This window comes from Eumetopias jubatus, unplaced genomic scaffold (assembly GCF_037043125.1).
Source record: "Eumetopias jubatus isolate StellerSeaLion01/CBP00866 unplaced genomic scaffold, mEumJub1_p1.0 scaffold_1, whole genome shotgun sequence".
NCBI lineage: Eukaryota > Metazoa > Chordata > Mammalia > Carnivora > Otariidae > Eumetopias > Eumetopias jubatus.
In genome coordinates, this window is record NW_028274807.1 from 209,207,039 (window position 1) to 209,224,337 (window position 17,299).

The following is a 17,299-nucleotide window of genomic DNA, read 5'->3' on the forward strand; positions in this document are numbered from 1 at the left end:
AGACAGCCATCCGTGGGTGAATGGATAAATGAATTGCAGTACATCTGTACAATGGAATACTACACAGCCATAAAAGGAACAAAGTACCTGTACTCACCCCTACGTGGATGGCCCCAAAAACATTATGCTGAATGAAAGATGCCAAACAGAAAAGATTGCATGTTGTGTAATCCCATTTATATGAAATACCTGTTGGAGATTTTTGCAACATTTATTTTGAGCCTGGTATTCGTGGAATGGATCGCATACATTCACTGCATCCTGGTTTTGGAATGATTCCAGGTTTGAGAGAAGGCTCAGTCAGCCATGATGGGAGTAGGTGCTGATGGCCTCCAGTGAAGGGAAGGGACAGAGACTTAGATAGGTAAAAAAGGAATGGGAAAGGTTAATAATACTGGTAGCTGTAATTGTCATAAACATAATAATATAAGCATTGATTGCACCATCAGAAGGAGATGAAAGCCATCTCATGCTTTTATAAGCATGTTAAGTTTTCTTGATATTAAGTTCCATCTCAGGAACCAGAGTAAATAATAACTAAACACATATTTATTGAGTACATATGAATGCCAGGTCCTGTTCTAAGTGTATTATCTGTGTCCATTCACTCTATTCTCCACAGCCCTGTGAGGTAGGCACGACTTTTTGTAATTTATGTATGAGAAAATGGGCTCAGAGAAGGAAACTCTTTTGGCCAGAACCATGCCTGACCCCCAAACCCTTTAACTACTCTGCTCTACGACTTCTCATGTAGGTATTTCCAGTTTTCTGAGCAGAAGCATGATCCAGCTGCCCTGGGCAGACTTCTCTCTTCAGAACCAAGTGTTGAAATTTCTTAGATTGTATTAAAGAAACAAATGACACATCACACCTATTTGGTGTTGGGTTTTTAATTTTCTCTTCATTTGATTTTCCTGGTGACATAATTAATCCTTTTCTTGGGGGGGGGGTCTCTACCCTAGGTATGAAATGTAGGTCTTTACAAATGTCTCAGAGAATGTTAATACTTGACTCTGGGTTTGCTTGCCCTGCCCCAGGCTTGCCACGTCTGGGTGGATGTGAAATTAAGCTTCACCACTTGCCGCTGGCCATGGTGCTGAAAAGTTCCCAAGCAGCACCCAGAGTTGCCCTTGGTCGTGTGTTGTCACCATTAGAATTTCTAGCTGGTGGACTAGTGGAAAGCTCTTTTCTAGGCTTGATTTTTGGTTGGTATGTGCGTTGGAGAGTTCAAACCCCATGTCTGAGAACTGGATACTCTCTGGGTTATTGGAAGTTAAAATTTTCATTAACATAAGCCACTTGGGATGGGCTTATGAGGGCATGGAGTAGCATGTAGTAGTTGATCATTACTACATTAAATTGTGGCAGTTGGGACTCAGTTGATGTCTAATCCATTTGGTCACAACCATATGGTTAAGGCCCCAGGTGTACCCCAACTCCAGTTTTTAAATAAAGACAAAACTATCCACCTTCTAATAAAGGTACGCTGCTGAGTGGTCTTTGGGGGACCACCAGCTTGCAAACATGGATCTTGGGGTGAGCGCTGGCTCTTCCAGTATTTCCTGTTTGATCATGAGCAATTTACTTAACCTCTCTGAGCCTTGATCTCCTTATCTGGAAAATGGGGTTTGCAACCCACCTTGTAGAATTGTTGCAAGGAATTAACTGAAACGAGTGTAAAATTCTTAGCACAGTGTCTGCCCAATGAAGCACTCAATAAATGTAGCTGTAATTATGGTTGTTTTGCCTGTTAATGGCCCCATAATAGTTTATCATTTTGCCGAGTTAAATGCTGGCATTTGTTTAGCGAAGCAAAGAGTATATCCTAAACCCATACATCTAGGGCCCTGGTACCCCCCTCTCTTTTCCTGGTAATTTGATGAGCATGGAACTAACATGAAAATAAAGTCTGTTTGGCTTCTCTCCACAAGTTCAACTGCCTGGTTGACTCACTGAAGTATCTGTTTCCTCAGAACCTCAGGCAGCCCCTATAGTAGACGAAAGGTCTTGATGAGTTAACAAACCTGATTTGATTTTCACAACAGCCACAGGAGGTTGGGGATGAGATAGGGATGGGGGCACCATAAAGGGAAGAATGAATTACTTAGACATTCTACAAGGTCTTACTAAGGGGCTGGAACCATCAGCCATGCCTACTTTGCAAATTGATTTTCCTTAATGTTCTGGATCCCAAGAGTAGTTCCTGTTAGCAGCTTCAGCCCTTCTTCCCTGGGAAAAATCACTTGGTCATTTCCAGTGTCACACACAGCCCCTGTCTGGGGCCTCTGTGGTCCTGGTCAGTCTAATTTGGTGTGTTGCGGGGGAGCTTTGCATATCCGCACTTGCCTGCAGGGCTGTTTGCTATACTGACTTCCACAAGCCATTTCAGGAGCCAGCTTTTCCTCCCATCAGGGATGCTTCTCTCCTTTCATCTCTTCTCCCCACACTCCCTCCCCTTGGCCTCTTCGGCTGGCTGATTATTCTGGATCCCGCTGACACAGGTGCTTTCTCCCCGAGCCAATCGGGGAGCAGGAAGGCTCAGTTCAGCTAGCAGAGGCATTGCTCACCGCAGCTGTGAGTTAGAACCCAGGCTTTCTAAATTGGGAGGAACAGGCACGACTCAGGGTTGGGCTGAGAAAACGTCACCTCCCCATGCCTTGACTACCTTTGACTTCTGCCTGGGATGAGGCATCTTCTCCCATGCCAAGAACCCAGTACCCCATCTTTGTGTCTGTGTGCCGACCACATCAATGCATATTTCAAGAAGCTGATTGTGTTCTTAACATGCCCACCAAGACTTGGCATGCAACAGAGTCGGGGGAGAGGATGCAAAAACCACGACCCACCCACCTTTCCTTCCTCATACAGGTATTTATTGAGCACCTACTATAAAAACAGATGCTCTCTTAGATGCAGAGAACAAAGCAGTGAACAAAGTAGACACAAATCCCTACTTGCATAGAGCTTATATTCTAGCAGGGGAGACAAACAGTGAACAAGATAAAGAAGGAAAATAGAGTAGATGTTTGACTGGGGACAGGGGCCAAGGGAAAAAATAAGCAGGGGAAGGGGGCAAAGGCTTCACTGGGGATGTGACTTTTGAGTAAAGACCTAAAGGGAGTGAGGGAGGGAACCATATGGGTCTGTGGGGAAAAATATTCCAGGAGAGAGAAGAGCAGGTACAAAGGCCCTGGTGTGGGATGTGCCTGGAGTTTGGGGAACATGGAGGAGGCCAGTGTGGCTGCCGCTGAGGGAACATGGAGAGACGGAGGTCATGAGAGCAGGGAGGTGATGAGGGCAGGTCATGCTGGGTCTTACTGGCTGCCAGGAAGACTGGCTTTTCTCCTAAGTGACATGGAAGTCATGGAAGGCTGTGACTCCTTCCATGTCAGTTAAGCTGGAATTTTCTTTTCTGTGTATTTGTCTCATGCCAATTTGCTCTTATTTCATCAAGATCTTGAGTTTCTTACCAGCCCCTTTGCCTGCATGGGGCCAGAAGACTGGTCAGGGACTCCTGAAGTCTCCTCTTGGGGTCAGAATGTGGAGGAGAAAGGGGAGCCCCCACCACTCTTGAGATGACTCAAAGTCACAATTACCTGGTCTCCTCCTACCCCTGAAATAGATCTAAGGCAAACTTCACTGTGCACACAGATCCCCTGAAGATCTTGCTAAAATGCAGATTCTGACTCAGCAGGTCAGCGCGGGGGCCTGAGACTTTGCATATCTAAAAGATGCAGCTGACGCTCTGCTGTGGCCCATTCAGTAGCAAGGGTATGAGGTCAATCAATGTTGCAGATTCCATGGGGGGCAGGTCTGTGGACATTAGCAGGGTCCATGTGTGCATGGAGGGAGAAGAGTTAATATTTGATAGCCAGTATTGCCATGTTTGACAAGAAAAAGCAGTAAGGTAGGAGTGGGCAGCCTGTTTCTGTTCCCTCCCATGCTAAGGCTTCATCACTCTACCCGGAGAACTCTGGGCCTGAAATCCAGGCAAACTGGGCAATTGAAACCCTGATAATGCAACCCATGAAAGTGCTGCTTGCTGCCAGTCTTTTGGGACTCTTCCTGGAACCTCAGCTCAAGTCTGATGGAGAGGAAGGCACATCCCAGCTGTTTAGGGGCAGGAGGACACACACCCCCTTCCCTCCCAGGAGTGAACCAGCAGCTCCATACAGAAGTGAGCAAGGAGCTAGTTGGCGGGGAAGGGAAGTGATATCATCAGATTCAAATTGTGGCTTCAGAAGCCTCAGCAACGGGAGGCCAGGAAAGGGCTTGGCGTTGCTTCACTGTATACAAATATTGTCTCTTATTTTCTGGGCTGCAGGGTGAGGCAGAATGGAGTATTTGTGCAACATAGCCCAGCTTTGTTCTCTGTGCTCCTAATGACTGTCAGCTCGGAGGCAGGAAGCCAATCAGAGGCACTCGTCGGCAGGGCCGGCTTTTGTTGGCTCCCCAAATTGCCCTGAGTGTCAGATTTGCTTTTCAGAGTGTGCACAGAGCGCAGCTCAGACGCTTTCAGCTGGAGGCAAAGGCCGAAGCCGGTGACAAAGAAGGCCTGGTTTTCCTGATTTACTTAAACTCTTGCTCCCAGGTTGTCCATTCTAGACTTTCTTTTCCCACCTGGAAAGTGAGTATATGCTCCAACTCTACCAGCCTGTAAGATCCCTTGGTTTTATGGAGCTTCCAAAAGGCTAAACCTAACTCCAGGGCCAAAGGACAGAACAAGGCAAGTTAGGCTTCCAAAGGAGAAAGCTGAGAGGAGGCCATGGCCAAGTTCACCAAGACATGCTCTTTGATCCTTCCACAGAACAGTGGATTCCAGTGTTCCCAGGGGGCACTTGGCAATACCTGGAGGCCACTTTTGGTTGTCAGTAAGTTTTGGTTGTCCTAACTAGAGAGGAGGAGCTGCTACTGCTCATCACCCCCACCACAGAGAATGACCCAGGCCCAAGTGTCAGACGTGCCGAGGTGGAGGAGCTCTACTCCAGACTAACCAGTACCCTGTGGCTTTCCCTTCCAACACCGACTTCTCTACACCCAGATTAACTGGGTGGTGCCTCTGTGGGTCTGGCAAGGGGACTGGGGACATTCTGGTTCACCAGCTGATCAGCAGATCAGGCCCTAATATAATGTGAGCAGGACAGACCCTCCCCAAGTGCAGACCCTCCAGCAGGACACGCTGGAGGCCTCGTCCACCCGGAGGAACGTTCCCAGGATACAGGAAGGAGTTTGTGCCTGGAGAGAGAGGGAATGCCACCTCTGGAAATAGCCACACAGACTACCCCTTCCCTCCGTAGATCTTGAAAGCTCAGCTTCTCAGAGGCCTTGCCCTGACCACCATATTATTTTTTTTATTGAGGTGAAATTCACATAACAATATTAACCATTCTTAAGTGACTAATTCAGTGGCATTTAGTACATTCAGAGTGTTTGTTGTACATTATCTATCTAGTTCCAAAACATTAAGCAGTCACTCCCCAACCCCTTCCCCCGGCCCTTGGCAACCACACATCTGCTTTCTGACTCTCTGGATTTGCCTGTTCTGGACATTTTACATACACAGAATTGTACAGTGTGCGGCCTTTTATGTCTGGCTTCTTTCACCAGCATAATGTTTTTGAGGTTCCTCCACACTGTGGCGTGTATTAGTACTTCGTTTTTATGGCTGAGGATGATTCTGTTGTCTGGAGAGACCACATTTTGTCCATCCATTCATCCCCTGAGAGACATCTGGCTTGCTTCCACCTTTTGGCTGTTTGAATGGTGCTGCTATGAACATGTGTTTTGGTACCTGCTTTTCAGTTCTCTGGGGTGTATACTTAGGATATATATTGCTGGATCATATGGTAATCTGTGGGTTTTTTGAGGTATCACCAAACTATTTTCCACAGAGGCTGCACCATTCCCACCAGAAATGCACAAAAGTTCCAATTTCTCACATCCTTGCCAACACTTATTGTTTTCTGGGTGTTTTTTGTTTGTTTGTTTGTTTATTCTAGTGGATGTGGAGTGGTAGCTCATTGTGGTTTTGATTTTCAGTACCCTAACGGCTGAGGATATTGAGAATTTTTGCATGTAGTTGATTGGTTATTTCAGTATCTTTTTTGGAGAAATATCTACTCAAGCCATTTGCCCATTATTTAATTGGACTGCCTTTTGTTCTTGAGTAACAAATGTTCTTTATATATTCTGGATGCCAGGCTTATCAGATACATAATTTGCAAATATTTTCTCTCATTCTGTTGGTTGTCTTCTTACTTTTTACTTTTTTTGCCTGTTTTTTCTTTAGTTGATCGTGCTTTTGGTGTCAGATCTGAACACTCTATTTTTTTTAAAGGTTTACTTATTTATTATTAGAGAGAGAGAGAGCATGTGAGCAGGGGGAAGGGCAGAGAGAGGGAGAGAGAGAATCTCAAGCAGACTCCCTGCCAAGCACAGAGCCTGATGCGGGGCTTGATCTCACGACCCTGAGATCATGACCTAAGCCGAAATCAAGAGTCGGATGCTTAACTTACCCAGGAGCCCCTGATGACTCTACTTTAAATTGCAACACCCAGGGGTACCTGGGTGGCTCAGTCATTGAGCGTCTGCCTTCGGCTCAGGTCATGATCTCCAGGTCCTGGGATTGAGCCCCGCGTCTGCTCCCTGCTCAGCGGGAAGCCTGCTTCTTCCTCTCCCACTCCCCCTGCTTGTGTTCCCTCTCTCGCTGTTTCTCTCTCTCTCAAACAAATAAATAAAATCTTTTAAAAAAATAAATACATTGCAACACCCAACCTCCTTTCCTGCTTTTTCTCTGCATAGCATTTACCACCTCGTAACGCTCTATATGTGTGGTTATCTCACACACTCACTTCTCCACAAGAGCAGAGATTTTTGTTTCTTTTACTGTAAGCTGTGTCCCCAGTGCCCAGAACAGGGCCTGGAGCCCAGTAGGTGCTGAATTAGTATTTGTTCTGTGAATGTTGGTGAGATGGAGGAATAACGTCTACATTTTCCTTAAAAAGTCATCTGCTGGGTCTTTAGAGCAGTGAACACTCTCATGGTGGATGCAAGTCATTATACACTTTCCAGACCTCCGAACGTTCAACACCAAGAGTGAACCGGGATGTAAGCTCTGGACTTTGGGTGATAATGATGTGTCAGTGTAAGTTTATTGATTTTAACAAATGCACCACTCTGATGGGGGATGTTGATAATTGGGGGGTTGTGCATGTGTAGGGGCAGGGGGTGTATGGGGATTCTCTCTACCTTCTGCTGGGTTTTGCTGTGAGCCTAAACAAGCTGGAAAGATTTTCCTTAATTCCTCCATACTCCCTTTGAATATATGATTTTAGCTACCATCATAGCAAACTGCATTGTCCTTGCTCTGGAGCAACACCTACCTGACGATGACAAGACCCCAATGTCTGAACGACTGGTGAGTGATGTCTCTCTTGAGGGGTCTCTCTTTACTTTAGAGGCAAGTTGCTGTGGCCATGGGGGCAGAGGGCAAAGTGGGCTCTCAGTCTTGGAGCCAAGAGCTGGATCATGAGCCCCCCACCTGGGAAGCCTAAATTTCATGAACACCAATAATTTGGGGAGAGAGACGCCTTCATGACTCACCCCCCCCACCAGACCAGGCAAACCCGATGCTGACCAGGAGGGCAGTGGGTAACAAGTGTTCACATTGTCCATAGAAACATCATATTAGAAACAAAATTCTTGTGAAAGATGTTGACTATACATGAAAATGGAGAGAACAATACAATGAACCCCTCTAAGATCCTCTCACCCAGATTCAACTGTTGTCAAGACTTTGCCTTATTTGTTTCCTCTGGCCCCTTGCATTTCATTGGTTTGTCTTTCCTGGCCAAAATTGTTGAAGGCAAATCCCAGACAACTTGTCAGTTCATTGCCATATACTTACTTAAGTCTACACTGCTAAAAAAATACGGGCGTTTTCTTCCATTACCACAGTGACATTTTTACACCCAATACAACTTACAGCAGTTCCTTGGAACCATCTAAAACCTGGTCAGGAATCAGATTTTCATGATTGTCTCAGAAAAAGCATTTTTCAGTCGGTTTGGTCAAACCAGGATCCAGGCAGGGTCTAGATTTTGTTATGCTACTTAAACCTTTTATTTTTTTAAAGATTTTATTTATTTTTGAGAGAGAGAGTACACAAGCACAAGCAGGGGGAGGGGCAGAGGGAGAAGCAGATTCCCAACTGAGCAGAGAGCCCAACATGGGCCTCGATCCCAGGACCCTAGGATCATGACCTGAGCCAAAGGCAGACGCCCAACTGACTAAGCCACCCAGGCATCCCTGCTTAAACCTTTTAAACTAAAACAACTGTTCTCGCTCCTGCCCTTGACTTATGGCAGAAATCAGTCCCATGACCCTAAGGTATATCCCACATTCTGATGTTAGCCTGGTTGCTTGTGTATGGTGTCATTTGGCTTGTTCTTTTATCTTGTGTGTCTCCTGTCATGGATATCAGCTGTGGGGAATGTTCATAGTCCTCATTCAAATTTACTCTTTTGGTGAAACTCAGCAGAGCTGTAAACTAGCACTAAAATCCTTCTCGATCCCCCTATCCATCCCCAAGTGCTCTGGTTCCTCTCCTGGCATTCTGATAGTGCAATGAAGAAGACTTTTTTTCCTTTCTGTCACCTTTTCAGATCCAGCTGTAATAGCTCAAGGGTAGGTAGAGGGGGATGTAAGAATCCACTCGTTCCCAATCCAGAGTATAGATGGTTCTCAAGACATCTAAATTTTAATAGGTATGAATTATAACATGTATTCTAAAACATATCACTAACCTATCAAACTTATGATTTCAAGACTTTTTGTTTGTTTGTTTAAGATGAAGCTAAGTAAAGAGAATCAGCTGGAAAACTAGGAAGCAAGTAGTAGTACCATGGCAAGCTGATAGGGAAAGAATCATGAAGGCAGAAAGGATTGAAGCTTGAGAAACTTTGTAACAGATTGGAAAACATCCATGTAGGGGATCTGATGGAGTGGAGCTCGTAGCTTAATTTCAAATACTATAAACTATCAGCTGGAAGCCAGAAACTGGCAGGAGGTTCAGTGAGGGGCTGGGGACCAGGACACTGGCCATTTTGCCAGCAAATGCAGAAGTATTACTCCAATATTTTAGCAACCTGAATAGCTGTGCTGGTGCATACCAGCTGAGAACCTTCACAAGTGTCAGATCCGGGGCTGAGGTTGGTGTACAGGGTCTAACCTTAAAGGCCTTGAGTGATGCATGTGACAAACATACTGAACCAGTGCTTTCCAGTAGAATTTTCTGTAGTGATGGAAATGCTCTCCATCTGCACTGTCCAGTATACTAGTCACTGGAATGTTGGCTACTGTGTCTGAAAAACTGAATTCTTATTTTATTTCATTTGAATTAATTTACAGTTAAATAGCCACATGTGACCCGTGGCTTCTATACTGGACACCACAGATCCAAACAAACAATTCTCTTTGACCAAGTGATATGTGAGGTTGGCCAAAAGGAAAGAAGGAGGGTGTCTTCTCCATGCTTCTGCTTCTCTTGCAAAATCTTCAGGCAAAAGAACTCCGGGAAGGATGCACTGGGGGGCAGTGGGTGCTGGAGGGTTGGAGAGGTGAGAAAAATGGGTAGAGATCTCCGGGTGGGCCAGGTCCCCAGTCGTGCCACCCTCTACCAGCCAAAGATCTTGACCTTACCTTCTCTCCCTTCCAGGATGATACAGAACCATACTTCATTGGAATTTTTTGTTTCGAGGCTGGCATTAAAATCATCGCCCTGGGGTTTGCCTTCCATAAAGGATCTTACTTAAGGAATGGTTGGAACGTGATGGACTTTGTGGTGGTGCTGACAGGGTAAGTGTCACATGCTTAGAATTATCTCAAACTATGAAGACTTTGGAAACATCATGGTTGGTGTGTCAAGTCTGGGCTTGGGAAGGCTGAATCCCCATGTTCTTTTTCATCATGCCTTTGCCTTCTTGCACCCCGTCTGCATACACTGACTGCATGTTGCAGCAGATGCTTTTGGTTACAATTAGAATAATGGCTTAGTAGAGTTGACTGCTTCCAAAGAGCTTTCTGTGCATTCTCTCATTTAATCCTCACAGCAACCCAATGAATTAAGAAATATTAATATTCCTATGGGACCACAGAGAGATCAGAAGAACAGATATGAACTTGCCTAAGATCACCCTGTTAGTGGAACTGGAATTTGAACCTAATATCATGTGATTCCAGAACTCAAGGTTTTAACTGTTGTGCATGTGTGATCCTTTTGCCTCATTTGGAGACGCCTTTATTCCAAGTTGATCTTGATTTCCAGCTGGTAAATGGTTGTTGAGGACTTCTGGGTGCAACAGTTTGTGGTAGGGCTATGGAGAAAACCAAGCTAGATAAGGTACAGTGAGTGCCTTCAAAGAGTTTTTGGATCTGTATATATTGTACCATAGTTGAAAGGTGACTGTGTATACACTTTCCACTAAGGACCCTCTCTATAAGGTAACGCTAGCTGTTATGACAACAATAGAAAAAACTGGGTAATGTCTTACACACAACAGAAATTTATTTCTCACTCACTGAAAGTCCAAAACAGTTGTTCCTTGCTAGCAGAGCTCTCTCTTCCAAGCAGTGATTGAGGGAACCCAGGCCCTTACCACATTGTGGCTCCTCATTGTTGACTCACAGCTTCTGAGAACTTTGTGCTTGTATGCATCAAACCACAAAAGAAAAATGAGGATGTAAAGTGATGCTAGGGAGGTTTTACAGGCCTGGCACATGCCTCTTCCCTTCCTATTCTTTCGACTAGAATTTATTCACATGACACACATCACTGCAGGGGAAGCTGAGAAACATTAGACTGTGCTTAGAACAAAGGAAGGTGGATTTGCTGAGTAGCCAGTCAGGCTCTGTTAGGGACCCCAAAGTCCTGTAACAGATGCCAGCATAGACATTACCATTTTGTGCTGATTTCTGGCTCCTCTGTCTACCCACTCCTCTCCTCCAAGCTAAGACTGGCTTGTCTTCCAAGACCCCTATTCATTCCTCGTAGTTCCCCTCTGTAGGGTCACAGGTGTCTTCTGTGGTGTCACAACTGTCCTCTGTGGGGTCACAGCTGTCCTCAGTGGGGTCACAGCTCCCCTCTATAGGGTCACAGGTCTACTCTGTGGGGTCACAGCTCCCTTGTGTGGGGTCACAGCTCTCCTCTGTGGCGTCACAGCTGTCCTCTGTGGGGTTGTAATTCTCTTCTAGGATCAAATCACTCCTCTAGGCTCTGTTGCTGTTCCAGATCCTGTCTCTCCTGGCAGATGTCATGGGTCTTAGCCCCCATGCTGTGTTGGCTGAGCTCCTGCAATTCAGGTTTTGAGCATATTTGTTGTTTCAGAGCAATGTTGCTTTTCCCAAAAGGAGCTTTGTCATACTGGGCTGTTTTTGTAGAGGCATTCAGATGTGAGTGGTCTGTTGTGGGTACCCTGGGCTAGCTCTAGTGGGCTTGAGTGTTCCCTGAGGGTCTTCTGTTGGTTGTTCCCATAGTCCTGTGGCTTGGGACCTTGGCAGGTTCCAAGGATATGTTGTGGTGTTGGGCACCTTTTTCTTGCCTTAGTAGGAAACTTGTCTCTGAAACATCCTAATAGCTGACTTTGTTGTTGTTGTTGTTAAAAGTGCATAACAAAGGGGCGCCTGGGTGCCTCAGGCCACTAAGCATCTGACTCTTGATTTTGGCTTGGGTCCTGATCTCAGGGTCATGGGATCAGGCTCCACACTCAGCGGGGAGTCTGCTTGAGATTCTCTCTCTCTCCCTGTCCCTCTGCCCCTCCCCACCACACTCATGCTTCCTCTCTCTCGCTCTCTTTAAAAATAAATAAATAAATCATTTTTTAAAAAGTGCATAACAAAATATTCAGACATTCAAAAAGTAGAGAATAATGTAACAAATATTTGTGTATGCAAATATTCACTCAATGAATATTTTTTGTGCACCCATTATGTGCCAGGTTCTGGGACACAGCAGTGAACAAAACAGATAAAAGTCCCTCCTTTTGTGCAACAGATAGTCAAGTAGTGAAGAAAAGCTAAATGAATGAATGAGTGAATGAATAAATATCTAGTGTGTGTGGCGGTGAGGGCTACAGAGAAACAATCAATCAGAGGAAGGATGGGACGTGTTATGAGCAGGAGGGCTGGAAACCGGGGAAGACTTTATTGGGAAGGCAGTATTTGAATGAAAACCTGAAGGAGGTGAGTGAATGAGGCTTGAGGATAGCTAAAGGAGGAAAGTGACAGGCAGAGGGAATAGCACATGCAAAGGTCCTGAGGCTGGGCTGTGTCTGGTATGTTTGATGAGCAGTGAGGAGGCCAGAGTGGCGGGAACAGAGTAAGTGAGGGAGAGAGTGGAAGAGGTGAGGACAGGGAGGTGATAGAACAACAGCCTACCATCAAAATGAAACCTTTTTCTTTTTTTTAAGATTTATTTATTTGGGAGACAGAGAGGGTGGGGGAGAGAGAGAGAGAAAGAGAGAGAGTGTGTTGGTGGGGTGGTGGAGGGGCAGAGGGAGAAGGAGAGAGAAACTCAAGCAGATTCCATGCTGAGTGTGGAGCCTGACACGGGGCTCTGTCCTACGATTCTGAGATCATGACCTGAGCCGAAACCAAGGGTTGGATGCTCAACCACCTGAGCCACCCAGGCCCCCCAAATGAAACCTTTCTCATACAGTGTAAGTCCCCTGTTTTCTCTTCCCTGGCCTTGTTCCATTCCCTTCCCCATGCAGAAACACTTCCTGAGTTTTGTGTTTATCAATAACTTCCAGTTATTTATTTACCCTTTTATATACATGTAAATAAGGGTATGAGAAATACGTAGTACCTATTTTACATTTTGACCACATAAGTATATAAGAAATATATATAGTGCCTTCTTGCACAGTTTTAAGTTTCTCTATAAACATTTCCTTCTACAGCCTTCCTTCTGCCCTCACCTTGTGATTGACAAGACTAGGTCTCATTCATCCATTTTCCCTGCTGCATAATATTCTGCAGTATGAATATTCTACCATGTATTTATCTGTTTGGGTTGTTTCCAGCTTTGGGCTATTTTGAACCAAGCTGTCCCCTCATTCTTGCCAGTGGATTTCTCTAGGGCATCTACCTGGGAGTGGAACTGCTGAGTTGTGTACTCTGTGCATCCTCGGCTTCACGAGGCATTGCCAAATAGCTCTGCAAAGTGGTTGTGCCAATTTATACTCCCTAGGGGCTGACTTTTGCTGGCAGGGGCTGGCTTGACCTTGCTGGCAGGAAGAAGCCTTAAAAAAAAATCCCTGGTTTTTTATAACATGGTTCTTGGAACATCCAGAGAAGCTCGTATACCATGCAGCATATAGTAAGCCTCAATAAATGGTCATTAAGTTGAAAGGTTGCCATATGATAAGTTAGTTAGCCACTGGGGCATTTGCATCTGCTTCTTGATTACAACAAGGTGATTTTTTCCCCTAGTTTTTAAACATCTGATGAGGCTCTAGAGAAGAAATTCTCACTGGAGACAGATAGGTCCTAAGGATGAAAGCCTTAGAATTAATGGGATTCATGGACCCTCTGAAATTGCATGCAAAAATTATGTGTATATATATATATTTTTTTCTGGTCTGTAGTTTTCATTAGATTCTCAGGGGGTCCTGCTCCTAACACCATAAGGAGCCACCGTTCTTTTCCTTTCTTACCCCTTTCCCTTTCCCTCTTCATTTTTCCTGCCTTCCTTTCTCTTGCTTGTCTCCCTGTTGCTTCTCCTGTAATCAGCCACCCTTCCTTATTGTCTGCTGGTTCTATCTCCTTCAAATCAAACACATAGCTCAAATTTCATTACTTCAAATTCCAAGGGGCTGCTTGGTCTCCTCTTGGGCTGCAATTGAGGAACAGAGAGTAGGGACTGCAAGCCCCTCAAACTCAACCTTCTGTGTAGTGGCACTACCAGGCAAATGCTGTACACTCTTAGTTCTGTGTTCCAGGGGGAGGGGACCTGAGTGTATTAACCTGACCTGAGAAAACATGGCCTTAATGAGCACTTTTTGATTAACTCATTGTCTTCTTACATTTCTAAGCAAACCGCAGCATTAAAATACCATTCATTTTTCATGAATTAATAAGGTTTTTGCCTCTTCTTGTGTAAAGTTTGGCAGAAAGTATCGAACCCGTGGAGTTTGGTTTGTTCTGTGTAGTTCAAGTCCTCAGAGAAATTCTAACTTTGCAATTTTATCAAACCCCTTTGAAGTGTGTTTCTATTGTATTTGAAGGTCTGATCATTAAATTGAAATCGTGTAAGAGGAAGATTTCAGAAGCTTGGCTGTATTTCTGAGATGACAGAGCTTTGACTGTAATGCTCAGATATATATATAAACATCTGGGAGGTCAAATAATGCAACTGCGCGTGTTAACAAAGGAGATTGTGGACATGACCAGGGTAGGGATGAAGATGGTTGTTTTTGTGTTCACAGGCTTAGCCCTGTACCTGGCATAGGTGCTCAGTAAAATAAGTGGCTGCAAAGCGGTAATACTTCTGAGAATCAGAATGTTCTGGAAAATGCACTAAGCTGTTTATGGAGATGGAGACCATTGCATTGATATAGTTAAACAGCCCAGGAATCTATGACAGATACTCTGACATCAGATAAGGCATGGGACAGATGAACTCTGGGTCCTTGCCAACTCTGACATTTCATAACTCTGTAAAAATGACGGTTCCTTTTTGGAAGGTCCTACCAACTGCCCCAGGCTTTGGGCAGTTTTGTTGAGGATCAGAAGTGAGGAAAATACCCAACTACTCAGGGACCATCAGGAGAGGATGTTGGCTTTGGTTTCATAGCATCACTGAGTTTTAGGACTCAATGGACTCTGGAAGGTCCAAACCCTTTATTTCACTCACAAGGGAGTTAAGACACAGAGAGACTAAGTTATTTGCCCAAAGTCAAAGTTACACTGAGATGGTGGCAAATCAGGAAACTTCCAGAATCAGAAGCTGTGTTCACATTAAGGAGCCTAGAACCCCAGTTTGGGGGTAGTGGGAGTGGTATAGATGATTAATGCCCCCCCCACCGAGTTTCTGCCATCAGAGCCCTGCTTTTTCCTTACTTCTGTCCAAGTACCCAGCCTGTGGCCCCTTTCCAGAGAGATAGAAAGGGAGCCTCAGATAGTAGCCCAGTTCCCCCTTACACAGCTGAAGAAACTGGGGCCCAGAGGGTCAGAATGACTTGACCAGAGTCACATACCTCATGCTGTCTTCCCTTTGATCAGTTTAACAAACACGTGTCACCATTCTTCACTCTCTCCTTTCTTCACCTCCCATGTTGCTGTTCTGAGTTGCCTGAAAATAAAAACAGCATTCTAAACACAACAACAATAAAACCCAGTTGGCACTCTAACTCATGAGACCAACTAACAGCTCCTATAAATACCAGCTGCATTTTATTTTAATGTTTGTCTGCATTAATTTCTCCCCCCGTGGATCAGTCACCCTTGGTATCAGAAGGATTCCCTACCATGGCACAAATGCTTCTTATCATTCAGAGAGTTTTATCATTGAGAGAGCATTGATCTTTTTATTGTTCAAAGCATTTGGTTGTCATGATATTTGCTGAACTGTGTTTCACCAGGAACAGCCTCACTTCCTAGCAGTAGGAGCTAGCCTCTCCGTCTTGTAATACGGTGACAGTGATAGTAATGGCGTTGGCTGCCATGCTTGTTATTTTCATCATTTATTAAGCACTTACTTTGTGCCAGTACTATATTAACAATTTTATGTGCATTATCACATTTTAGTTCCACAAACCTTTTTTAGAGATGAATCTGAGGCTCAGAGAGGTTAAGCTACTTGCAAAGCGTCCCCCAGCTAGTAAAGGGTGGATCAGGATCTCAACCACTCTACTGGGACAGTGCCCTAAAACTAGGATAACCTGAGGCCCAAGTTAAGTTCAAAGAGCTATATTCAGCCCAGTATCCTTATGAACATAATACCTGTTATTAATAGCAGCGGCAACATTGACAAATTAGAACTTAGAAGACACTTTATAACATGATATATACATGTATATATGCTCAATCTTTACAGCCCTCTGAATTAGGTACCACTATTACCCCCACTTTACAGATGAAGACTCAAAGAGGCTAAACATCTTGCCCAATGTCACTTACCTCATAAATGGTGAACTCAGGTGGATCTGGAGCCAGAATCCATGTTCTTGAGTCCTACACTATTTCTTTAAAGTCAGGTTTTCCAGGGAAGTCAGGAGGATCTTTACTTTTCTTCCCCATCTTGGACTCCACTATAGCAGGAAAAAAAAAAGGTCAAAAGAGATGTCCACAAATGGGAGACTGGCATATACCAATGGTTAAGACCTGGGCTTCAGAGTCAGAGGGATCTCTGCCAGTGATGAACTTGAGAACGTACTTGGATCCCTCCAAACCTCAGTTTTCTCACCTGGAAAAAGGGAGAGTATCTGCCTCCTCCGGCTGTGGTAGAGATTGGAGAAGGCAACATTGTGGCCAACACCGTGAACTGAGCCCCTGTACCATTCTGAATTCTTCGTAAATGGGAGTTGATAAATTGAAGGGAAAGAAATTAGAACATATTCCTTTGGATGTGTGTGGTAGGTCCTGCAAATGCCCCACTCCATATTCATCCCACTCACCTCCGAGTTTACCTGTGGTGGGCAGTTCCCAAGCAAGCTAACCTCTTTGTACCTCCAGTGCCCTCATCTTTCTGCATCTGTGCTGGAGGGTCTTCTCCAGCATTGCTGGAGTTTGTTCAGCCCACATGACAGACGTTTAACACCCCCAGGAGCAGCCCTTAACCAGTGAGAGAGGGAGTCAGTGTATAAATAGGCCTGGCTTCCCCATTGCTCAGTGAGAAGACTTGGAGGTGTGTTCTGCCTCTCAAAGGGCCTTTCACAGGATTGAATACTAGTTGCTCACGATGATACCCATTCATTAGCTCAACCTTTACCGACTTCTTGCTTTCTAGTTTATCCCTTTTAATTCCATGGATCATCTCCCAAAAGTCCTCGTCTTGGAGCCATAATAGTTTGAAGCTTCGCGGGTTAGAGATTTCAGCACCCTGGACAGCGCACAGCACACTTCACCAGATAAAGACGTCCTCCTTTCTCCCTCCGCCTCTGACTGGAGTGGGGAGGGGACTGAGTGAGGACCAGATGGCCAGGTGACATTGCTCCATACTGAGCTTCTTGGCCAGTTTCCTTGTGTGGCTGGAGAAGACCTTGCCATCCATCTCTCAGCAGGTTTAGGGGCTGATCGAGAT

At 45.0% G+C, this 17,299-nt stretch overlaps 1 protein-coding gene across 4 annotated transcripts in view; it reads left to right on the forward strand.

Annotated features, from left to right (window-relative positions):
* The window catches only part of CACNA1A (calcium voltage-gated channel subunit alpha1 A), a 265,173-nt gene that overhangs the window by 85,556 nt on the left and 162,318 nt on the right, over positions 1-17,299 (forward strand). For all 4 annotated transcript variants that reach the window (XM_028088869.2, XM_028088871.1, XM_088017020.1 and 1 more), the window contains 2 exons: positions 7,312-7,417; positions 9,716-9,855. In XM_028088869.2, coding sequence (XP_027944670.2) covers positions 7,312-7,417; positions 9,716-9,855 — 246 coding nt within the window. The remainder of the gene's footprint in view (positions 1-7,311; positions 7,418-9,715; positions 9,856-17,299) is intronic.